The sequence below is a fragment of the Drosophila innubila genome (genome assembly GCF_004354385.1).
Source record: "Drosophila innubila isolate TH190305 chromosome 2R unlocalized genomic scaffold, UK_Dinn_1.0 1_C_2R, whole genome shotgun sequence".
Taxonomy (NCBI): Eukaryota; Metazoa; Arthropoda; class Insecta; order Diptera; family Drosophilidae; genus Drosophila; species Drosophila innubila.
Window position 1 is genome coordinate 6388534 of NW_022995374.1, and position 26625 is coordinate 6415158.

The window sequence follows — 26625 nt, forward strand, 5'->3', positions numbered from 1 at the left end:
AAATATATGCCAAAAACAAAATAGAAATAAAACTTTGTTTAACCCAACAAAATACTAACATTTAACCGAAATTAACAAAATGAACACACAACCTGGGCAACAACAACGACAACAACAACGACAACAACATCGAAAACAACACAGATTTACGATAGTAAATGTCTGCGCTTTGTGGATTGGTTGCTTGAGGCACGTCCATCATTCTCGCCACCACGTAGGGATCTGCGTCCGGCGGATAGCGATCCGGGTGCGACACAGTATTACAGCCAGCGTTTGGATAATTTAAATACGAAATACGACAGATTGCTGGAACAATTGTCACAGAGGCTAAAAACCGCGATCGAGGTTAACGGCAGCGATGGTCTGGTGAGTATCTTGGACATATTTGCATGCGAGAGAGAGAGCGCAAGGGAAGAGATACAAATTGGTATGAGAGTGACGTCAACTGTTAAATTTAGATACAGATATTCAATTGTCAGAAATATCATTACCTACGGAGTATAGATAATATCTGGCATCTCGCTCACTCTCAGTCTAAAAACAAAGTCTCAGGCTCAAGTTCAGAACTCGTTTAATGCTTTCGTTTTCTATTCAAGTTGAGTTCTAGCGCACATTGTATCTGTAATCTTTATAGTTGTATCTGTATCTGTATCTGTATGTGTATCTGTTAGGCTTGCCTTATGCACTGTTATTATTAAATTAACCTTGGACATACATATAATGACATCAGAGCGGTGTCAACATTTGAAATGTTGCCTCATAAATCACCACTTGATTAATTTATAAAAACAAATTAAACTTTTTGTTTTTTTCTATTTCATTTTATTTTATTTTTGATTCTTGTGACTTCTCGTGACAGTCGTTTGTCGATTGTGCAAATTGCATACAAGTTGATATACAGTTGGTCAAGTAATTGTTTTGATATTGAAATTAATTCAAATCATTCTTTTTTATTTGGAAAAATAGTAAATATAAATCTCACTATTACCTCTTTTTAAATTTATTCTAGAAGAAAACATTCAATAAAACATGTGAATTTTTAATTTTTGTCTAAAAAATTACTTGACTCACTGTTTAAAATGCTTGCGTTTTTGGCCAATTAGGCAAATGAAGTCAACATTTCAACAATTAAACATGCCGTTTGTCAATCTTCGCATATTTAGACTTTTATTTCTGTAGAATATTGTCATTAATTCTAGGAAATTCAATGAGATTTTAAAACGACGTCATCGACAGATCATCGTCTTTTATAATTGCCCCTTTATTTCAACTGTCAACTCTGTTAAGTTTTGACTATGTTTGTTTAACTGGTTTTCTTCTGAAAATTAAGAAATTCAATTAAAAACTCGATTTAAGCCAGGTCGCCAACTGGTTTTAGATTTGCTAATTATGACGACTAAAAATATGCAAAAATACAGCCAAATAATGCAGAAGAGTAGAGAATTGTTTAAATATTTAGTTGGCAATTAGCATAGAGAAGGGACTTTCGATTGGGCTGAGTAAACTTATGAGTGCATTTGCCAAATTGTGGAATGTCTAAAGCTGCTTTGGAAGCTGTTGTTTTGTTGTTTCAACAATGACAACAGCAAACTGAAGGTGCTAAGCGGCAGCAGTGACATCATGAATATCTATTGCTATTACCAACATCCATTGCCACTTTGAGGCTTTTAAGTCTTAACTTGATATGCATAACATCATAACAGGGGCGTCAAAGCTCGGCATTAAGTGGAGTGTATGAGCACTACTGCGATTTAGAAGGTTAAACTTGGACAGTAACAAAACAGGTTTCGTTTTTCTTGTTATTATATTTTTTTTGGCTTCTAACAAAATCGAAAACAAACGATTCATAAGTTCCAGAATCGCAGACAGTAGGCAAACTATGTTGTCGATTTTTTTGTTGTGAACCTTTTTTGTTTCTTTATTTTTTTTTTTTAACCTTTTGTTCTCTTCCGCATTTTGTTTTCGTTTCTATTTGGGCATTACGAATATGCCTATTGTTAATTGGTTTGGTTTATCACTTGGAGCAACAGCTGAGCAATTTACCGGCATTTTTGGTCAGCTTTTAAAAAACATCTTCTCGCTGTTTGTGCGAGAGAGCCGCAGCAAAATTAAAAGCTCGCAAAAGCTCTCTCTCTATCACTCTCAGTCTGGTTACGGGCAACTACGAAGTGGCGGTTCCGTTGCTTCAATCAGTTCCGAATGCGACGTGGTTGTGTAACGACGTAGAAAACAGTCTAAACGCGTCTCGCGTTTATTTTTCAAAAGAAGTTTTTTAGCGTGGCTCTCGGGGTGTGCGTGTGTGTACGTGTTTCGTGTGTGTTGTTGTGCCGTGAAACGACAAACAAAGGCAAAAACAAAAATAAAATACCTCAAAGGTTGCCCTTTAAGTTGAAAGCAAAAATAACATTTGCAAATTTTCTATGTAAGCGACAAAACTAGAAAGAAGCGACCAAAAAATGGCATAGGGCCGGTGTGTAATACTCATACGCCGCGTTGTCAGCTAGAAAGTGCGATTGTATGTGTAACTGTGTGTGTGTGTGTGTGTGTTCTTGGTCACTGTCTGTGTCTGAATTGAATACAAAATTCATGCATGTGGCCTGCTTTTATTTATTTAATAGAAATTTAAATTTTTTTTTATATGTCGCCTCCTACGTACCAAACGGAGGCCCAAATTCAAGCGAAATGAAGTCACCGCAACAAAATAGAAGAGAAGCGTATAAGAATATTAAAATATAATAGAAATGAATACAATTGAATTGAAGTGTGAAAATGGAAATAAAATAAACACAATAACAACAACAATAATATGCAATATTCAATATAGCCTTGAATATGTCGCAAGAGTCCATATGTTATATTTGTATGTTTATTTTGGGGTGTTAATGAAAGCAGCCAAAATTCAAAATACAGAAAAAGAAAAACTAAAAAACTTTTATTATTATTGTTCGAGTTTAATACACAAGCTGTATGAGTCAAGTGCTTGTTAAAAACAAAATGGCTCTAAAAGAGAAGTTGTTAATAATAATAATAATAATAATGATGCGGTAGTAAAAAAGTCAATTAAAAATAAAAAACTTTACGCTTTGCTTAAGGTCCATTAAGTGAGCATTTGCAATATGCCCAACTGACCTACACACACACATACACACAGCCAAATATATGTGTGAGTGTGTGTGTGTGATAGTGACTATCAATGCCTACGATCAGCTGTCAAGGTGCTATGGGGCGTGCTCCAATCTAATCTCAACGAAATTTGAGATGTAATTCATCATTTAAGTAGAAGACAGCAAAGCAGAGCGCGACTAAAACTAGTCACTTATTAAATACATTTTAATTCTTAAGCATTTCATGCTGTCATTTAATACATTTGTTTGTTTGTGTTTGCGGCTTTTCTACATGTCATCGCGCTTTGTGTCCCCCCCCTCTCCCTCCCTACCTACCTCTGCATTTCTCATGCTTGCAACGCAGCTATTTTATCGATTAAACTCGACATACAATTTTGGGCCGCCGCCTTAAACACACATACACGCACATACACATAGATATTTTTAGGTATTACCAAAAAGTGTGTGTCTCGATGTTCTATAAATTAGAAGAAAATGTTGAAAAAGAATGTCAACGAAATGAAAGCGAATGCTGCATGTGGCATGCTGCATGTGTATGTGCAGCATGTTGCAGTTGCAGTTGCACAGCGAAAAGCTTCATTCCTAGCCGGCGCCTTAGTCATCTGCTTGGTCTAAAAAGCATGTCAAGCGCAATTCATTCAGGAGCACAGGAGCGCACTCGGAGGCAGCTTCTGGCGCCTTAAAGACCGCAAAATGTGCTTTAATTACACTTAATTGTTGTTTTTTTGGTTTATTTGCAGTCATTGTGGGAGCGCGGCAAACTTGTTTAATATAATATTGAAATTTTCTGATGACATCATTATTTGTGCTCATTTCGTCTCTGTGTATGTGTGTGTGTTTTTGTTAATTATAATTTATTTGTTGCTTCGACTAACTCTAGGGCGACCTTCGTTAGCAATTTTTGAATAAATCTAAATATGCTAAGAAAAAAAAAAAAAAAACAAAAAGTGATTGTCTAAGCGCAAACAGACTTTGTGTATTTACCTGATATACGAGTGCTCTATACAGATTGTCAAGAACCCCATAACATTAACAACTCGATATAAAATGAACTGATAAAATCTGTTGTACTGCAGTCAATTCAATTGAGTTGTACTTGGAAAGGGTCGTCGGCTGCAGTTTGAAGTAAAATGCCACATGTTTTCAGTTTCAACTTTACACAAAGTGAATCAATGACGGAATTGTTATATGTAGTCCCCCCTTCCTTTGCCTCCCCTCAGTCCACTCCAGGCAAATAAAGATAAAACTTAATTACACAGATTGCAGATTGGCAACGTTTTTAATGTTTTCTGCTTGCCGGGTAATTATCCATCTCGAAGTTGACTCAACTTTAAAGAGTTTACTTTCATATATCATTCATCCGTTCCGTATATCGTACGGTATTTGTAGAGCGTACGAAGCACGTTCTTTAGTGTCCCTCAATCAATCGCGTCATTTCTATTTTCATAAAGGCTTGGTTATGGTGTATGTGTCTGTGTGTATGAGTGTTTGCATTGGTCTGTGTACTTGATAAATATATATAAACATATTTTATATATACCGCTGATAAGTCAAGTGTTATATTTACGATTTGCCGGCATTCCAAAAATTGTTTTGCTTTCTCTTTTTTTTATTTTGGTTTTTTTTTTGTGAATGAATAGGGCTTTTTGGGCAGACATTAGGGCGTCAGTTGAGTTAAATTATCAAAGTTTTAGTAAATCCATTAACTTAATTGGTGTTACCAACTTTTGCTTAATTTATGCTCTTTCACTTTTACAAATGTATTTATAATAAAAAGAGATCTACTACTATTATTATCGAGCTGTTACAAGACTTTAATCAATTGCTTTAGATCTCAAATTAAATTCGGATTTTTTTCTGTTACAAATTTTAAGTTGTAAAACTTGGCTTGGTGTAAAGTTGACCAAAATAAACATCGTTTTATCAATCTTTGCAATTTTAGAATGCAATCGAATCCAAAGATCTATATTAACAATAAATATATCTTAAGCTATTTTTTGAAAAACCTCTTTTATAAAGTTTCAAGGTTCCATTCTTGAATTAAGCTCTTAACTCTGGTAAAATTTCTTATCGCCTAGCCATTAATACATGTCATAAACATTGCAAGTCACACACAGATACAACCGCATAAGAAAAAAAAACAAGTTTCGAAAGCGAAATAAGTGTAAAGTAAAGTTTAATTGTTGTAGCGCGTCATTTCGTAATTTCTAATTTTTGTTGACCATCAATTGAAATCTCGCAGTGCATTGAAGAAGCAACAAACTTAAATAAAGTGCCTAATCCAAAACCAAACGCTACACAAATTGCTGACTATGACTTTAACAAATTGAAAGAATCGAAAGCTTTAGCCATGCCTCAGCATAGATCGGGTCGTAAGACGACAAAAACCAATACCAAAACACAAAACACAACTGTCCATGTGGCAGAGGAAAGTGATTATGACTTCGCGTTCGAGTTTCAGGTAATACAACCAAATACACTCCATCCAACTATCTATCTATTCCTTTCCCCAACGCTCTCTCGCAATAAAAAATGTTCCCCAAATTATATATTAAATATTAAATTAAATATTTTATTTGCTAATGTTACACATCTTTCCGGTTTAGCAATACGCTGAAAGTCTACAGAAACCGCTGAAGACCTTTAGAGTTGACTTCAGTGCGGGCAGCGTGCCAACTGGCGATGGCTACGCTGCACGTCCGGATGATCTCTATACAACTACATATAGCACAACACAGTAAGTATTTTGGAAAGATTAAAGAGTTCATAGAGCTGCAAGATACATCAATAGATGCCTAATCATAGAAATTGCTAAGAAATATTGATTGATATCATTAAAAATTACCAGGCAATCTTCTTACTTTAAGAAATACCGATTGATAAAACTTAGTAAATGATAGACAAATATTTTATCGTTAGTATTTCAGGCAAGATGAAATATAATATTAATAAATGCTAGGAATTCAATCATTAAAAATTACCAGGCAAACTTCTAACTTTAAGAAATACCGATTGATAAAACTTAGTAAATGATAGACAAATATCTTATCGTTAGTATTTCAGGCAAGATGAAATATAATATTAATAAATGCTAGGAATTCAATCATTACAAATTACCAGGCAATCTTCTTACTTTAAGAAATACCGATTCAAAAACCTTATTAAATGATAGACAAATATTTTATCGTTAGTATTTCAGGCAAGATCAAAAATAATATTAATAAATGCTAGTTATTCAAAATTACTATCTAAAATATCGTTGGTACTTGAAGAAACATTGCTTGATCAACGCTAGTATCTGCTGTGGAATTTCAACTCGATAATCTTGGTCGTATCTCGCAGCTCTTGAAACTTTCACTATCATCCTTTGCTCTCTCTAAATACATGCTCTCTCTTTGTGACAGATTCAGCTCAACGAAAACAACGAAAAGCTCATCAAAGAGAATCTATAGCAGCGATGGCATCGATGCTGTAACGGTGGGACAGGAGGGAGAGCAGACACCGCAATCCCAGATACAGTTTAGTGAGATACGCAGCAATCTTAAGAGATTGCCAGGCAATGGCACCTCGGTGTTGGACATTGCCGGCATAAGGGATCCACGCACGGGACGAGTACTCACCATTGGAGAGGCGATCCATTTGCGGATTCTTGATGTGCGTACGGGAGAAATGCTCGTGGGTGATCGTCGCATCACATTGGAACAGGCTGCAGATCAGGGACTGATCGATGCACAACTGGCGATACAGTTGCTTCAGCCCGGCGCTGGACGAGATGCGGCTGGCCGCGAGTTGTCGCTGCTGGAGGTGATACAGCGTGAAATAAGCGAAGCGGAATCCGGCTATGAGACGGCCGAGAAACGCATCAAGGTAAACAACACAATCACAGTAGAGTCGCAATCACAATCGCAATCCCAATCGCAATCCCAACTGGATGGGGCATCACCAGAGAAACCCAGAAATATTGTCGACGCCATTGGTGCTGGAAGTGTGGATGCCAAGACGGGTCTTTATCGTGTCAAATCGGGCCAAACTATCAGCCTGGCGGAGGCCTACGAGCGTGGCTATCTCATTCGACACGAATCGGTGACAATCAAATCGAATGCGCTGTGCCTCAGCGATGCCATTGCACATGGCCTGGTGGACACGGCTGGCTGGATAATTGATCGAAATTCCGGTGACAAGTTCCGTCTGGACTCGGCAATTGCCAATCAACTGATCGATGCGAGCGTTCGCGAAGTAGTCGATGCGAAGCGTGATGTTAAAATTACCCTGCAATCGGCATTGCAATCGGGTGTGCTCAACGCGAAAACGGGTCGTTATGTGAACGAGGTAACCAAAGAGAAGCTTAGCTTCTTGGAGGCGCGTAATCGTCAATTGATCGTTAAACCGTATACCCTTAAGGATATTTGCGATCTAAATTTGCTCGATAAACAGAATCTAATCACAAGTCCAATGCGTCGCGAGAAATTGAGTATCATGCAGGCGATCGAGGCGGGAGTTTTGGATGGTAATCAGCTCAAGTGTATTACCAAGCGAAAGGGTGAGTTGATCACATTGCAGGAGGCCATTGCCGATGGCATTGTCCTGCCAGCCGAATGTAAATATCGTGATTTTATGACCGGTGAATTGATAAGCATACCGGAGGCCGTGGAACGTGGTTTAATTAGTTCGGTGGCTCAGCGTTCGATATTTGATATTGACGGTTTCAAGGATCTGCGTAGCAATGATTATGTTAGCTTTAATGTGGCCCTCTCACGCGATCTATTGCGTCGCAAGAGCACGGGCTTTGCCTTAGAGACAGGTAGGGATAGCCTGGTGCCACTGGAGGTGGCTGTTGGCGAGAGTCTGGTGCGCCAGGAGGTCTATGAGATGTTTAGCCGTGGCATTGGTGTCCACAATGCCAGCGGTAAGGAGCTGAATGTCTTTGATTTGGTCTATCACAATCTGATTGATCCGAAGACAGGCTATTTGCTCGATCCCAAGACTGGTGAGACAGTGCCTCTGGACAGCGCCATCGAGCGTAAGTTCATCACCCCCGAGGGGGCGTTGCTGCTAAGCAGCCTGCTTAATATTACGCTGACCACTGAGACTGTAACAAGGACGATCAATCGATATGTGACCATACGTGCCGGCTCCCAAGAGCCAGGAGATACTGTTCTCCTCACCTTTACTGAGGCAGTCCGACAAGGTTTCATTGACGAGGACAGGCAACTCTTTAAAGATCCCAAAACAGGCAATGTTTATTCCGTACAGCAAGCCCTCAACTACGGCCTCCTTGTGCCGGACAGCAATCAGACAGTACCGGAACCGACAAACCGTAAAAAGACAAAGTCAACCATTACAATAGTCACGAAACAAATAATCCCAGAAGCGGAGCCCATTAAACTGAATACACAGCATACGAAATATGTGGAAAAGTCGGTGGAAATTCCCATTTCCCAAGAGTTGATTAAGCCACAGCGTGTCGTCTCTGAGTTTATCAATTTGGAAAAGAGCAGCTATATCGAACAGAATGTGACGGAGCGACAAATTATGGAGCTGCCACCAGGAGGTTGGCGTCTCAAGGATGCCATCGAGCAGCGTCTCTTCAATCCCGATACGGGTGTATTCCATATACAGGGCACCGATCGTCTAGTCAACTTCGAGGAGTGCATTGACAAGCAGATAATTAACAATCTATCGGTGGCTGTTATTGAGCCCAACACTGGCGATAAGCTATCCGTTAAATCCGCCTTCGAGCGTGATATCCTGGACAGCTATGGCAACTATACAAATAACAGGCAACAGGTGCTGGGCATGCGCAGTGCCATTGCCGAGGGTAAGATTATCCTGGAGACAGTGCCGGCCACACGAGGTGCTAGTCAAAAGACCATACTTCGGATAACGCGAGTGAATAATATGCCTGATGTGCTGGAGGTCTCGACACCATTGAAGAATGCTCCACCTCGATTTGTAGAGGTCAGCACTTGTCAGCGGGAGTTGGCTTCACCGGAGCCACTGCAAATAGCACCTGGTGCCATCTATGATCCATCGACGGCACTGGTAATCTTCACACAGAGCGGTGAGACAGAGAACATCTTTGATGCAGCGCGTCAGGGATTGATCGATGAGCAGCTAATCAAAATTGTGGATCCGACAACAAGGCAAACAATTTCCGTAACTGAAGCCATTGCACGTTCCATTTATGATCCCCGAACGGGAACCATATTGAATGCTGAAGGTCAACCTGTGGATTTGATTACAGCCACTAAACTGGGACTACTAAGTGTGGTGGGTGCACCACTTGTGGCAGCTGAGGGAGCTCTGCGCACCGTGCGCTTTGTGGTTGATCCACGCACCGGTGAACAGATCCCAGTTGAGGTTGCCTACGAGCGTGGCATCGTTTCACGTGATCAACTGCAGCGTGGACGTTCTTTTGAGAGTGAACCGACGACAATCAGCACGGAAGAGAAGGTCGTGGTGCTGCAAAAGATGCGTAAGATTATACTAAAACCACGGGATGCCATGCGCAAGGGAATTATCGATGAGGAAACCTGCCAGATACTCGAGGATACGAGCAACTTTACCAATCCTCAGGGTGAGGTCGTCAACATTAGCGAGGCCCTCAACACGGGACTGATTGATGGACGACGTGGTCATGTGACGGATCCACAGGGCAATCGTGTGTTGAACCTGCGACAAGCTGTCGAACAAAAGATCCTTGATCCTGAGCAGACTAATCATATTCTAATGCCGCTGGCAAAGAGTCTCTCCATACCCAGACTGGAGGCACAGGGACTCATTGATCCACAGACACAGACTATTGTGCATCCGGAGAGCGGTTACCCCTTGAGCATTCATGAAGCCATTGTTTGTGAGGTGCTGGATCCACATTCCAAGCTGCATAAGCCCAACAAGTGTACACTGGAAGAAGCCATCGCGAAAGGCATCATCAATCCAGATGAATCTACATTCAATTACAAAGACAAGACACTTAACATTTCGGAAGCCATTCAGGCAAATCTCTTCGATGCGAGCTATGACAAGCAAAAGTCCAAGGTGGACATTCCACCTGTTGGCATGATATTCCCGGTGGCCGTGGAGAAGAGTCTTGTGGAACCCACAAAGCGTGTGGTGTTGCATTCGAGCACTAGGCAGGCATTGCCTATCAAGCAGGCGATCGAGGATAACTTTATTATGTCCATACCCTATGCTCCCAAACCGGATGCCATTGAAGTGGTATCTGCCCTGGAACGTGATCTAATCGATGTGGCTGCCCAGACACTGACGCATCCAACAACTGGAGAGCGTTTGCCACTTCGTCAAGCCCTCGAAAATGGTGTGCTTGTGATTAAGCCCTTGTCCGACTTTGTTGTCAACCAGAAACCCATTCCCAAGACAGAGATAATGGAGACTCTCCGTGCTGTACACACGGTGACAACTAAAACAATTGAACTGATGCAGGGATATGTTCTCATCTCCAACAATGAGGTGCAGAATGTCACCACCGGTGAAGTCTGTAGCCTGGAAGAAGCCAAGGAACTGGGCATTTTACGCGAAGAGGCCGTCACACGAGAGACCAAAGCCTCAACTGGAGAAGCTGTGGATCAAGTGACATCAACTATATTGCCTAGCTCCAGTGATCAGACTATGGTTGTTGAGGAGCGCACACAAACCGTTGTGGTGAGCTCAGATACTCGCAAGCAGGAGTTGCAAGTGGTTAGCACCACCACACAACAATCCACCAGTGATACGATCAAAGAAACTGAAGTAAAGTCCAGCAAGGAGCCATCCAAGACACTGCAGAATGTGAAGGAGGCAGCCAAGTTAGGTGCCCTGGGTGTTATTGCAGCGCCTGTGCTGGCTGGTGGTGCAATTGTCAGTGGTGTGAAGAGTCTCATCAAGTCGGCAAAGTCACCCGCTGAAGAAAGCAAATTGAAAGAAACAACAACCACAACAATCACTCACTCGAAGGAAGCAGAGAAACCAGAGAAACCTCAAGTGAGCTTCATAGAAGAAGAGCGCAAATTTACAGAGCAAATGCAACCACAGCCACAGGAACAAGCACAACCAAAACCACAACCACAACAAGTAACAAGTGAAGTTGATAATTTGCTGCAGGATACGGAGCAATTTATCAGCTCCACAACAGCCAATTTTATAGCCAATGAAAAACAACAGCAATTGCCAAAGGAACAACAACCTCAGACAGCAACAACAATTGGGCAAACAAGCACCACAACAACAACAACAACAGTCACAACAATTACTACCTCAAAGACAGCAACAGAATCAACTGATACTGAACCCTCTATTGTGGTTCAAGATGAAAAGCCAACAATAACTGTAAGAGAACAAGAAGTGGAGAAGCCCAAGGAAACAGAAATCGAAAAGGTCAAGCCAGATGTTACACAAATTATTGAAACCGTCCATACTGTGAGCAGCAAGGAAACAATTCCAGTTGTAACAGAAACCCATGACATAAAGGAGCAAACCACAAAAGAGCAGAAGACTGTGGTTAAGGAAGAAACAGTCACAAAACCCGAACCAATGCCCAGAACTGCTGTCAAGGAAGAGGTTACTGAATTTGAGCCACCCTACACGGCACCACTGGCGCCATTTGAAGAGACAGAGCCACAAGTCACCTCTGTAAAGGTAACTGAAACTGTAATCGAGGAACCACTTACGGAATCGCAAACCACCACAACAACAACAACCATTGTTACAACAACAAATACAATTGAGCAAAGTCCAATTGTTGAAGAAGTTACAGAAACCACTGTGACAAGTCCATCCTCGAAGCCAGCAGAAAAGCTGGAAGAACCCACTGCCGTCCAAGTGCCAAGCATAATTGTGGAGTCAATTGAACCTGTCGTAAGCGACATTATAGTGGAGGAAAGTGTGGTGACTATTGAGGAACCCACAACTACAGAATCAACTACGACCACCACCACCATAACTACAACAACAATAACTAGCGAAGCTCAATTGCCAGAGAGAATTGTCATTGTGACAGAGGAGACAAAGGAAGAGATCAGTGAGGAGGATCCTAAGAATAAACCCGCAGAAAAAGAGAAGATTGAGGAAAAGCCCAAAGAAGAGGCAACTACACCCAAAGCAAAATTGCCAGAAAAACCAACTGAATCTACAGAATCAATAACTACAGTAACACAAGAGAAACCACATCAACCTGGTGTCCTAGAGCAAGTGCAGCAACCGATAACTAGTCTGGAAAAGCATCAAACTGTTGTCGACTTTATACAAAACGAGAAATCGCAACAGTCTGGCAGCAATCTTATGCAAAATGTCAAGGATGCGGCCAAATTGGGTGCCCTGGCAATTGTGGGAGCACCTGTGTTGGCCGGCAAGGCTCTGGTGGATGCTCTGAGTACGGAAAAGACAACAAAACCCATTCAGAAGACAACCGAAGTAGTCACAGCAACAACAGAAGAATCACTGCCAGAGAGCTCAAGTAGCGCCACAATTGTAACAAAGATTACGACAACTAAAACAACGACTACAACGAGCAGCAGCACAGAGTCAACACCCGAGGAAGAGGCACGAGATACAATGGAGGAGACGACTGTGGAGCATTCGGGAAAACGTGATGTGCCCTTGACACTGGCAATTGGTGATGCCATCTCACAAAAACTGATTAGTCCCGAGGAGTGTCAGGTGATAGTCGATGGTGAGCCACAGTCGGAAAGTGTGGCAACGCTGCTCAAGGAGGAACAGCTCAGTCCATTGGATGAAGTGCAAATTATCGATGATAAATTGATTGTATTGCAACAGATTAGTTACCTCGTTGATATAGATACCGAACTGACAGCCGAAAAACTTCACGAACTGAATATCTATGACTCGAAGCATCAGTACTTTATTGATCCTTCCACAGGACAGAAGATATCCTTCCAAGCACTCGTCTTTGATATGAACATTTTCAATCCCGAAACGATTCTCGTTAAGAACTTTAGTACAGGCAAATATGAGACATTGACGTCCGCTCTGGAGCGTCCGCTTTTAGATAAACATACAGGACACATGGTCGATCCGAAAACAGGCAAGAAAATACCATTCTTTGAGTGCATCGAACGACAGTGGATAATTCGTGCCAATCCAGAAGAACAACGTCCCGCTCCGATCGAGAATGTTATGATCGATGCCCAAACAGGCAAGGTTGTTCTTGACGATGGTCGGGTTTGTTCCATTGTTGAGGCCATCAACAGTGGCAAGCTGGACATACAGTCGATATCGGTGCGCGACCCAGTCAGCGGTGAGGTGATTCCCCTGCGTATGGCAATTGAGTTGGGTGTGGTTGATATGCAGGCTGGCACGGTCATAGATATACAGACACTCAAAGAAATACCCATGGAGGTGGCATTCCAATTAGGTTTCCTTGTGCCCGGTGCACGTAAACCGATCTCCCTCGAGGCTGCCGTTCGCAAGGGTCTTTACGATCCCGAGACCGGCAAGCTCTACGATTCGGAGTCACAAAATCAAGTTGATGTCCAAAAGTCTATTGAAATTGGTTTGGTTGATCCCAAGATTTCGCTGATTGTCGATACAGTCACTAAGAAGGAGCTGAAGCTCGATTGCGCCATTGAGGATGATCTTGTATTGCCCGCAACGGGACAGATTAAAGACAACAAGAACAATACTCTGGTACCCTTCGATGTGGGCGTACAACAGCGTCTAGTAAAGACCGATAGCGTCACCTGGAGTCTTCCAGAGCTGCTCCAACGCGAATATTATTCGCCAAGCACTGGCAAGGTTCTCAATCCCGTAACAGGCGAGGATATTCTCTTACAGCAGGCCATTGAAATGGGCTTTGTCGAGTTGGAATCGACGCTGGTTAAGGATGCCGAACACGATAAGATTGTGCCCGGCAAGGAAGCCGCCAAATCTGGACTACTTGACACGGTACGTGGCACTCTCAGCTCGCCCAACATCAGTCTGGATGAGGCCTTTGTTAAGGGTTATCTCATAAGCACCAAGTCACCTCTTTCCCTTGTCGATTGTCTGCTGCGTGGTCTATACGATCCTTTGACAGCCAAGTTTACCATTGACAAGAAGCAACTTGACTTGAAATCAGCCATTGCGCTGAAGCTTATCAATCCGGAAGAGCTGGTGCTGTTGGACCCGAAGACGGAGTCAATTATTTCCCTGAATGAAGCTATAGCCAAGGGCTATCTTGATCCAATTGGTGGCTTTGTCATCAATCCATATGCCTCAACGAAGCTCTCACTGAACGAGGCACTCGAGAATCGCATTCTCATTCCACCCAAACGTAAGCGTAGTCTGCCCGACGCTGTCTATAGAGGATTATACGATCCAAAGACTGGCCAGTTTAGTAATACAATCACTCGGGAGAAGCTGACAACTGAACGTGCCATTCGTAGGGGGATACTCGATCCCGATTCGACGGTCGTCAATGTGTGTGGACAGGTAATACCGTTTGGTGTGGCCACCGAAACGGGTATTGTGGATAGTCAGCAGGGCACAGTGAGGGATTCATCAGATGATCAGCAAATTGATTTTAAGGAAGCATTCGATAAGGGTGTGCTCGTTGAAGCAAAGAAACCTTTGCGTCTCATCGAAGCAGTTGTCAAGAATATCTATGACGAGACAGACGGTCACTTTGTGGATCCCAAGTCTGGAGAGAAATTGAACTTTGCCGAGGCGCTCAACACGAATCTGTTGGACGAGCACAGTGTACAGATTCGAGATTTCAAGAGTGGACTTTACAAGCAACTTAATCTGACCCATGCCATGGACGAGGGCATCATTGATCCCCAGAATTCCAAGCTGCTGTACAACAACCAGACAGTGACGATCAAGCACGCTTTCAACATTGGCATTCTCATGGATGTCAATGCTCCCATCAGTGTTCAACGTGCCATTCATCAGGGTCTTTTCGATGATAGAACCGGCAAGTTAAGTGATCCCAAGACAGGTCGCAAAATCACCCTTCTTGAGGGTATGCGAAGCTTTGTTATTAATCCTCATCTACCCTGTTATTTCGATGAGCAAACAGAACAGATGTTCAGTCTCAGCGAGACTTGTCGCAATGGCATCATTAACCGAAGGGAGGGTGTCTTTAAGGAGCCAGGCAGCAGTACCTTTGTACCTTTGGGGGAAGCGATGAGCTTAGGTCTAATTGTGGACATTGAGAATGCAGGCTTTGGGCTATATGAACTATTGGCCATGGGCTTCTATGATGTTACAACACGTAAAGTTCTCCATCCCGTAACGAATCGCAAACTCAATCTGAACGAGGCTTGTGTCGAGGATGTCGTTAGTCTTTCCTCTAGTTTGGTCAAGCATCATGAAACAGGCAAATACATGCGCTTAGCGGCTGCCCTTAAGGAACAGCTCATAGATGATACCAAGGGTTGTTACAACTTACCCAACGAGCAATTGGACTTACAGACAGCTAGGACACGTGGGTTAATCGTCTCGAATCGTCGCCTCTTAAGTCTAGAGATGGTATTGCGAATGCAACTCTATCGTCCAGAAACTGGAAAGTTCTGCGATCCCACGACGGGTGATTATCTTGATTTGATTGAAGCCATACATGCTGGCTTCATAGATCCCGCGAGTACAGTCTTCAAGAATCAGCTAACGGGTAAAGAGCTATCTCTAACCGAGGCAATTGAAAATAGCGAAATTGATGTGACAAAGGGACGCGTTCTCGATCCAAAATCCAAGTCAACTTATAACTATGATGTAGCATTCGCGCGTGGCATACTCGTGACCGTGATACGACCTTTGACCGATCGCAATGAGGTCGTGCGTCGCATGGACAGCGTCGAGTTGTTAAGTCAAACGCCCGTGAGCGTTGTCATAAGCAAACCGCGTGAAATGTCTCTCGAGGAGGCCATCAGATATAATATAATCGATCCAAAGACCGCACTTGTTCGCGATTTCGATAGCTACAAATTCTTGCCCTATGCCGTGGCCCAGGAACGCGGTCTTGTCGATGTCACGAAGCGAACGATCGTCGATCCGAAAGCCTTGTATTTTGTGTTTGATCCTACATTGATTGTCTATGTACGCGAACCGATCACATTCGATCAGGCCGCCGAGTCCAAGGATCTGGATCTTCAAACCGGTATGCTGACCTATCTGCCAGGTGCGATCGTTAGTGGCGATAGCGCAAATGATTCCCTGACTGTCATCGAGACGCCGAAGGTATATACGCTTAAGGATGCCGCCAGTGCAGGTATCATTGATCCCGATTCGGCACTGGTCAAGGATTTGGCCAAGGCGAAGCTTGTGCGTTTGCCAGAGGCCTTCCGCAAGGGTTTAATGGATGCGAACAAGGCGAATGTGTTGAATACACAAACCTCAAAGCTATGCACACTGCAGGAGGCCTATGAGATTGGCCTAATCTGTACACCGAAGCGTTCATTTGGTTTGCTAGAATCGATCACCTTCAACCTGTATAATCCAACCAATGGTTGTCTAGTTGATCCCTTCCAAATGCATCCCGATATCATCAAGCGTAAGAAGTATACACTGGCCGAGGCCATTAGTTCAGGCTTAATTGATCCCTCCTCGACGGTGGTGCGTGATCCCAGCACTGGGGTCATCCTGCCACTTGCTGCGGCCATTACCAATGGCCTAATCGATCCAATCGCTGGCCGTCTTAACGATACCAATGAGCCAAAGAACAACATCGATTTGGTGAAGGCGGCCGAGAAGGGTTTACTCCTGCCAGCCGAACAGCGGGTAAGTTCTCAGTCTACTCTTTCCCTCTGTCTCTCTATTTGTGCATCAGGTTTATTACTTTCAATTTCCATCACAAAAATTAAACTCGGAAATGCAAAAACAAAACCAAAACAAATTATGAAATTTTTACTAAATCTAAAGCTTTGTGGCATGTTTACATTTTGGTATTTTCTATAATTTTATTACGAATTTTTTGATTCAGCGCGCTTTATTTCTCTATATCATATCTCACTCTCTCTCTCTCTCTCTCACACTAACACCTCTCAGATCTCAGTCTGCTTATCATTAATTACGATTATTATTATTATTTTATTTTGGCTGCCCGAAAAACGGGCAAACATTTCTTATATTGCAGCGCATGGCATTCAGTTTAATGTTCGCTCACAAATATAACGTATAATTTTCAAATGAGGGCAATACTTTTGCTGATCTTAAGCTCAGCAAGTACCATATAGAATATCATACATATATACATTACATCAAACAAAACGATCGAGTCGAATCAAATCAAATGAAATCAAATCAGATCAAATAATCATATATCAAGATATCGTATACTTCATCAATTGCTTGAACTGGCAAAACGCATCTGCTCAGCACGAATGACGTCGGCAATACTTACATACATCTACCATATCTCTATCGATTTATCTATATACCATAAATATACTATTACACACACATATAAATAGCTCATATACTCTACATATACTCTTTCCCTTTATTTAAACACAAAACAAGGCAGCATTTCCTTTAGGTCTATTGCTAACCCAATATTAGTAGCCACTTTTTAACCACCTTATAGATCTTATATATATTTTTTTATTTCGGTTAGTTTATTTTTTTTTCAACCTAAGGTAATATTTTGTATATAAATAGCTCTGACTTTTAGTTATTTATTTCTTATACAAATACAAATGTTTAAATTCCAATTTTTCTACCTATTTTCAGCATTTAATTTTTGATACATACAATTTCTTATTATTATATTATTTCGTTTGCAGTTTTAGTTTTTGAGTCGAAATACAAAAGACCAAATAACAATAAACAAAAAAAAATTAACACTAACCTTAATAAAACTCAATAAACAAAAACCAACCAATTAAAAAAAAAAACCATTAAACACCGTAGTTAGTTTGCCTATACTAAAAAAGTATAAACTCTGTAGTTCCTAGTCCAAAGTAGTGCTCGTTTTATTTGTTGAGTAGTAAAAACTATATACCCTTTGGTGTTTGTGCTGTCTTTAAAGTATATCTAATATTAATACTATGCTTAAGTATTTGTTTTTTTAAACGCTTTAAAAAGTGCTTTTCCAAAATTTGCTTTGCGTTGCTTTCGGTTATTATTATTATGATTATTATTTCAGCTATGTATGTTTGTGAATGCTCTCTATTTAAATATTTATATATATTTTGTGTTCATTCTATTTTACATAATTTGCCTTTCGATTATATGTTGAACATTTCACATGATATCTATTTATCTATACATATATAAACTCCCCCATCATACCCGTGTATGATTTATAGCAAATTCGTAACTGGCTAAGATACAACTGCATTTATTTTATAATTCTTATGCAACTACTAATTGTATTTTCTTTTTGTTTGTTATCAAACATTTAACAATGTTGCATTATAATAGCAAGCAGTATTCGAGAAGTTCAACATGTGCGAGGAGAATGTCAACGATCTTCTCAAATGGGTCACATCCGTCGAACAGAAAATCTCAAGCGTTGGGGGACCACGTGAAAAAATCGATGAATTGCGCAATCAAATCAATGCGCTCAAGGTAAGTTATCAAAAAGCCTAACACTACAAGCTTTATTTTAAAATTGTTGAAATTACAATTTGGAAGAATATCATTAAAATTATAAAAAAATATAAATGAAATAAATAAGAATATCAGAAGAAGAATTTAATTAATTGCAAGAAAATAATATCAAATATGATATTGTTGAAAGGTTCTACATTATCTTAAAATCGATTGTCTACATTTTAAATTTATTTCTTTAACAGCAAATCAAGGATGAAATTGAATCCCAGCAGCGTCCAGTTGCCACCTGTCTGGAGCAAATCCGCCAGATTGTCCTTACTGGGGGAGATGTGCTCTCTGCTCCAGAAGTTACAACACTGGAGAACTCTGGTCGTGAGTTGCGTTCTCGTGTGGATCGTGTCAATGATCGCACAATGCGTCTGCTGCGTCGTCTGGAGGCTGGACGTGATGAGCTGACCAAGTTGCGTAGTGAATTGGATGTCTTCTCTGACTGGTTGCAGTTGGCCAGGCGGACGCTGGAGGACAAGGAGCGCTCCCTGTCGGACCTCACACGTCTGTCCTCGCAGGCGGATCCTGTTCGGGAGTTTGTCAGCGATGTGATTGGTCATCAGGCGGATCTGCGTTTCATTACAATGGCCGCACAGAAGTTTGTGGATGAGAGCAAGGAATTCTTGGCCGTCCTCAATGACTTCCGCACATCCTTGCCGGAGCGATTGCCTCATGTGGAGCCGCTGTCCAGTGCCGAGAGTCCCATACGCCAGGAGGTTTCTCTGGTGTCGGCACAGTACAAGGACCTGCTGAACCGTGTCAATGCGCTCCAGGATCGTGTCTCTGGTCTGGGTGGCAGACAACGTGAGTATCAAGATGCCCTGGACAAGGCCAACGAGTGGCTGAGAAGCGTTCAACCGCGAGTTTCTCGCATTATCTCTGAGCCCGTTGCCGGTGATCCCAAGGGTGTGCAGGATCAGATGAACGAGGCCAAGGCGCTCCACAACGAGCTGCTCTCCAGTGGCCGCCTTGTCGACAATGCCCAGCAAGCTTTGGACAATCTATTGCGCAGTCTGGGCGGTCAACTGAGCCCTATGGAGATCAATCAATTGGAGCTGCCCATTGCCGATCTGAAGAACAATTATCAACAGCTGTTGGATACGCTGGGTGAGCATTGCAAGACTTTGGACAAGACGCTGGTGCAGTCACAGGGTGTGCAGGATGCACTTGATAGCCTTGTGGGCTGGGTCAATCAGGCTGAGGATAAATACAAGATGAATCTGCGACCCGCCTCGCTGATCAAGGAGCGTCTTCAGGAGCAGATTCGTGAGCACAAAGCGCTACTCTCTGATCTGCAATCGCATCAGGCCAGCATTGACAGTGTCCAAATCTCAGCGAAGCATCTGCTGGCCAGCGCATCAAATGCTCGCATTGCCAAGAAGGTTGAATCCAATCTGAACGACGTCACCGGCAAATTCGAGAAGCTTTACGAGAAGGCTAACAAGCGTGGTGAGTTCCTCGACGAGGTCTACAACCGTTTGTCCAAGTATCTGGATGACATAAGCAACGTGGAGCAGCGCATGGGCAACTTGCAGGAGGCCCTCGACAGCCGAGAGACGAGTCTGCTCTCGACGGAGGAGTTGGCACGTCGTATGCAGGATTTGTCACGCGACAAGGATCAGCTGGCGCCACAATTCGAGGATTGTGTGCGCAATGGCAAGGATCTGTGCGGTCTGCGTGATGTGACCGACACAGGTGCATTGAGGGATCGCATCAAGGCGCTGGAATCTCAATGGCGCAACATCAACATCAGCATCGATGAGCGCGCCAAGCTGTCCAAGCAGAAGGCCGAACGTCGTCTGGCCTATGAGAGCCTCAAGGATGATGTTCTCTCCTGGCTGACAAGCACCGAGGGACGTGTCAATGGATTGACACCTGTGGCCATAGATCTCGATAAGATCCGGCAGCAACACGATGAATTGAAGCCCATCTGCAAGGACTATCGTGACTATGCACCCACGATTGATAAGATCAATGATATTGGCGCCCAATATGATGCCTTGATTCGTCCGGATAGTCCCACTCGGAAAAGGTCGACATATAGTCCGATCAAGAGGGCAAGTCCGCTGCGACGAATGTCCGGAGACGCCAGAAGCCCCAGCCCGACCAAGGGAGGCATACTGTCGCCACTATCGACTGGTTCCAGTGGATTTGGTAGCCGCAGATCCTCTCAGGATGGCTTCCAGCTATCTGAGCTGTCTCCGGTTCAGCAGCAGCTGAGCGAGATAAACAATCGCTATGGTCTTATTGGTGTTCGTCTCAATGATCGTCAACATGAGCTGGATAATCTAAGCGAGGAGGTGCGTAAGCAGTACGAGAACTTGAAGGGATTGGCTCAATTCCTCGATCGCATTCAGCGTCAAGTGCCCAAGGAGTCGGTGTCCAACAAGGATGAGGCTGATCGCTGCATTAAGCAGGCGCGCAAGATACTCGAGGACATGTATGAGAAGCAGAGTCTGTTGGACACAACCAAGGCTCAGATTAAGGACATACTGCGTCGCAAGTCCGATGTTCCTGGGGCCGAGCAACTGCGTCTGGAGAACGACAACATCCAGGAGAAATGGAAGAATCTCAACGATATTTGCAAAAATCGTATTGCCTTCTCCGAAAAGTTGCGGGATTTCCTGGACACGCATGGCAACCTCAAGAGCTGGCTGGACAGCAAGGAGCGCATGTTTACGGTCTTGGGACCCATTTCATCTGATCCTCGCATGGTCCAGAGTCAAGTGCAACAGGTGCAAGTGCTGCGAGAAGAGTTCCGCACACAGCAACCGCAATTGAAGCACTTCCAGGAGTTGGGACACGATGTCGTCGATCATTTGGCCGGTACTCCTGATGCTCAGGCTGTCGAGCTGAAGCTCAAGGATGTCATCACCAAGTGGGATGATCTAATGGGCAAACTGGACGATCGTGCCAACAGCTTAGGCGGTGCCGCCGATAGCTCCAAGGAGTTTGATGCGGCCGTCAACCGACTTCGCGAAGCTCTGCAAAATATTAGCGACAACTTGGACACCTTGCCCAGCGATGGCGATCACCAGGAGAATCTGCGCAAGATCGAGAACCTCGAGCGTCAACTGGAGGGCCAACGCCCCCTGTTGGCTGATGTGGAGCAATCCGCAACCACATTGTGCAATATTCTGGGTGATCCCGCCTCTCGTGCAGATGTCAATTCACGTGTAGCCGCCTTGGAGAAACAATACCTGGCGCTGCAGAAGAAACTGGATACCAAGAAGGCCGAAACCGAGGCCTCATTGCGTGATGGACGTCACTTTGCCGAGAATTGCTCAAAGACCCTCGGCTGGCTATCGGGAGAGCTGTCCAATTTAACCGATCGCCTTTTGGTTTCCGCTCACAAGCCAACGCTGCAGCATCAGATCGACACCCATGAGCCAATATACCGTGAGGTCATGGCCCGCGAGCATGAAGTCATAATGCTGATCAATAAGGGCAAGGATCTGTCCGATCGTCAACAGGATCGTGGTGTCAAACGGGATCTAGATCGCATACAGCAACAGTGGGAGAAACTGCGTCGCGAAGCTGTCGATCGTCATACACGTCTGCAAACCTGCATGGAACACTGCAAGAAGTATTCACAGACATCGGAGACCTTCCTCGCCTGGCTGCGCACAGCTGAGGATAAGCTGGCCGATCTAACACCTGGCGTACTGTCCAAGTCGAAGCTGGAGACGCGCCTTCGCGATCTGCAAACCTTCCGTAGCGAGGTATGGAAGCATTCGGGCGAGTTTGAAAATACCAAGGGCCTGGGCGATACCTTCCTCACCAGCTGTGACATCGACAAGGAACCGATTAAGGCCGAGCTCCAGGACATTCGCGATCGTTGGGAGCGTCTCAACAATGATCTGATTGCCCGTGCCCACGAGATTGAGAATTGTTCACGTCGCTTGGGTGACTTTAACGATGAGTTGCGCAATCTGGATCACTCGCTAGGTCGCTGCGAAGATCGTCTGGCCGCCCACGACGCCTTGGGCGGTGCAGCCAAGGATCCCAAGTTGCTGGAACGTGTCAAGGCCATTCGCGAGGAGCTGACAAATCTCAGCAAACCTTTGCAATCGCTCAAGGCTCTAGCCAAGGACATTAGTGCCGAAGCACGTGCCGCTGGCGGAGATGCCGATCATTTGACCAGCGAAGTGGACGGTCTGGCCGATCGCATGTCCGAGCTCCAAGGACGACTGGATGATCGTTGTGGCGAGCTACAATCAGCCGCAACGGCTGTCTCTCAGTTCAATGAACAGATGAAGAGCTTGGGCATTGATTTGAATGATCTGGAAACGGAAGTGGAGAAGCTATCGCCACCTGGACGTGAAATAAAGATTGTCCAGCAACAATTGGATGATGTTGGCAAGCTGCAGAACAAACTGGATCGTCTTGTCGGTCGCCTGGAGGATGCAGACCGTGCCGCCGATGTCCTAGTCGATGCTGGATTTGCCGCCGACACGACACAGACCCGTGAACAAATATCAACGCTACGCAAAACATTGGGACGCCTCGATAATCGGGTGCGTGATCACGAGGATAATCTGCAGAGCACACTGAAGGCACTCCGTGAGTTCTACGACATTCAGTCGCAGACTCTCGACGATATCAAGGACGTGAGCGATGAGTTCAAGCGCATGAAACCAGTTGGATCGGAGCTGGATCAGATACGTCGCCAACAGGAGGACTTCCGCAATTTCCGTGAGCGCAAGGTCGAGCCATTGGCCGTCAATGTGGACAAGGTGAATGTGGCTGGACGTGATCTGGTTCGCTCGGCTGGTAGTGGAGTCTCCACAAACATCATTGAGAAGGATTTGGAGAAGTTGAACGACCGCTGGAACGATCTGAAGGAGCGTATGAATGAGCGCGATCGCCGACTGGATGTCGCCCTATTGCAGTCCGGAAAGTTCCAGGAAGCCTTAGCGGGTCTCTCCAAGTGGTTGAGCGATACCGACGAAATGGTTGCCAACCAAAAGCCTCCCAGCTGCGACTACAAGGTGGTGAAGGCTCAACTGCAGGAGCAGAAGTTCCTTAAGAAAATGCTCTTGGACCGTCAGAACTCAATGGGCTCGCTGGCCAATCTCGGCAAGGAGGTGGCCAATCATTGCGAACCCGCCGAACGTGCCTCGATCGAGAAACAACTGAACGATCTGATGAAACGTTTCGACGCTCTCACCGATGGAGCCGAGCAGCGTGAACAGGATCTGGAGGAAGCTATGGAAGTTGCCAAGCGTTTCCATGACAAGATCAGTCCACTGGAATTGTGGTTGGACAGCACGGAGCGTGCTGTAAAGGCCATGGAATTGATACCCACGGATGAGGAGAAGATCCAGCAACGCATACGTGAGCACGATCGTTTGCACGACGAGATTCTGAGCAAACAGCCGGACTTTACTGATCTGGCCGATGTGGCCGCCCAGCTGATGCACTTGGTCAGCGACGAGGAGGCCGTCAACTTGGGTGAGAAGGTTCGTGGAGTTACGGAACGTTACACCGGATTGGTGGATGCCAGCGACAATATTGGTGCTCTGCTTGCCGAATCCCGTCAAGGTCTGCGCCATTTGGTGCTCAGCTACCAGGATCTGGTGGCCTGGATGGAGAGCATGGAGAACGAATTGAAACGCTTCAAGTCTGTGCCCGTCTACGCCGAAAAGCTCTTGGAACAAATGGATCATTTGCTGGAACTGAACGAGAACATTGCCGGACACGCATCGAATGTGGAGTCCACAGTTGAATCTGGCGCGGAATTGATGAAGCACATTTCCAACGATGAGGCCATACAGCTCAAGGATAAACTGGACTCATTGCAGAGACGCTATGGCGATCTCACCAATCGTGGTGGTGATCTTCTGAAGAATGCCCAAAATGCTCTACCACTGGTTCAACAGTTCCATGAGGCGCACAACCGTCTGGTTGAATGGATGCAGAGCGCTGAGACAGCCTTGGCACCCAGTGAGCCACGGCAAGCGGATGTACTGCGCCTGGAGAGCGAATTGTCCGACATGCGTCCCATTCTGGATACCATAAATCTGGTTGGTCCACAGCTCTGTCAGCTGTCGCCGGGAGAAGGTGCTGCCACCATCGAGAGCATCGTGACCCGTGACAATCGACGATTCGATTCCATTGTGGAACAGATTCAACGCAAGGCTGAACGACTTCATTTGAGCAACCAACGTGCCAAGGAGGTGACTGGTGACATTGATGAGTTGCTCGAGTGGTTCCGTGAGATGGATACCACATTGCGCGAAGCCGATCTTCCAGCCATGGAACCCAAACTGGTACGCGCTCAGTTGCAGGAGCATCGTTCCATCAACGACGACATCTCCAGTCAAAAGGGACGCGTCCGGGACGTCACTGCCGCCTCCAAGAAGGTGCTACGCGAGTCGCCTCAAAGCGAGAACACTGCCACGTTGCGGGAGAAACTGGATGATCTCAAGGAGATCGTTGATACCGTGGCCCAACTGTGCAGCGAGCGTCTGGGCATCTTGGAGCAAGCCTTGCCGCTCTCGGAACACTTTGCCGACTCGCACCAGGGCCTGACCACCTGGCTGGATGACATGGAGCAGCAGATCTCACGCCTGAGCATGCCTGCCCTGCGTCCCGATCAGATCACCCTGCAGCAGGACAAGAACGAGCGTCTACTGCACTCGATTGCCGAGCACAAGCCACTCCTTGATAAGCTCAACAAGACGGGCGAGGCTCTGGGTGCTTTGGTAGCCGACGATGACAGCGCCAAGATCAATGAGATTCTTGATACGGACAATGCCCGCTATGCTGCACTGCGTCTGGAGCTGCGCGAGCGTCAACAGGCGTTGGAGAGCGCCCTGCAGGAGTCGAGTCAGTTCTCCGACAAGTTGGAGGGCATGCTTCGTGCTTTGGCCAATACTGTGGATCAGGTCAATCAATTGGATCCATTGTCGGCACTGCCCCAGAAGATTCGCGAACAGATCGAGGACAACGATGCCCTTATGGATGATCTGGACAAGCGTCAGGATGCGTTCAGTGCTGTTCAACGTGCTGCCAACGATGTCATCGCTAAGGCTGGCAACAAGGCCGATCCTGCGGTTCGTGACATCAAGGCCAAGCTGGAGAAGCTCAACAATCTGTGGAACGATGTGCAAAAGGCCACCAAGAAACGTGGCAGCTCACTGGACGACATTCTCAGTGTGGCAGAGCCCTTCTGGAAGCAGCTGAACAGCGTGATGAAGACCCTTAAGGATCTCGAGGAGACGCTGTCCTGCCAGGAGCCACCAGCGGCACAACCGCAAGACATTAAGAAGCAACAAGTTGCACTGCAGGAGATCCGTCATGAAATCGATCAGACCAAGCCCGAGGTGGAGCAGGTGCGTCGCCATGGCAGCAATTTGATGAACATGTGCGGTGAGCCCGACAAACCAGAGGTGAAGAAGCACATTGAGGATCTGGACAATGCCTGGGACAATATCACAGCATTGTATGCTAAACGCGAAGAGAACCTCATCGATGCCATGGAGAAGGCTATGGAGTTCCATGAGACACTCCAGAATCTGCTCAAATTCCTCACCAAGGCCGAGGACAAGTTTGCTCACCTCGGACCCGTGGGCTCTGACATTGATGCCGTCAAGCGACAGATTGAACAGCTTAAGTCGTTCAAGGACGAAGTCGATCCGCATATGGTCAAAGTAGAAGCATTAAACAGGTAAGCTACAATGTTCCTTAGCTTTAGCGACTACAACTCTAATGTCTAAATATTTCTACGTCGCCGTGGTGTGGTGATCTTCATTTCTTCATACAATTGGCAGAGGTCTAGAAAGGCAAGATAGTTTCAGAATTTCGTACGTCTTATCGTTCGTTCGTTGTTGTGCTCTACTTTTAAGTGCCTGAACTGTGATCTGTGATCAGTGATCAATGATCTGATTATCCTTGAGATGTGATCTGTAATGTGCGATCTACGATCTTTGGTCTATGTTATAGATCTGAAGATCTAGGGTTT

General features: G+C 44.8%; 1 protein-coding gene across 21 annotated transcripts in view; it reads left to right on the forward strand.

Annotated features, from left to right (window-relative positions):
* The window catches only part of LOC117784596 (microtubule-actin cross-linking factor 1), an 89649-nt gene that overhangs the window by 50392 nt on the left and 12632 nt on the right, over positions 1–26625 (forward strand). For 13 of the 21 annotated variants that reach the window (XM_034622379.1, XM_034622365.1, XM_034622366.1 and 10 more), the window contains 5 exons: positions 145–366; positions 5732–5862; positions 6530–16835; positions 18480–18626; positions 18854–26331. In XM_034622379.1, the coding sequence (XP_034478270.1) occupies positions 145–366; positions 5732–5862; positions 6530–16835; positions 18480–18626; positions 18854–26331 (18284 nt within the window). Of the gene's footprint in view, positions 1–144; positions 367–5367; positions 5587–5731; positions 5863–6529; positions 16836–18479; positions 18627–18853; positions 26332–26625 lie in introns of all 21 variants that reach the window. The other 8 variants (XM_034622383.1, XM_034622381.1, XM_034622382.1 and 5 more) reach the window with 4 other exon arrangements.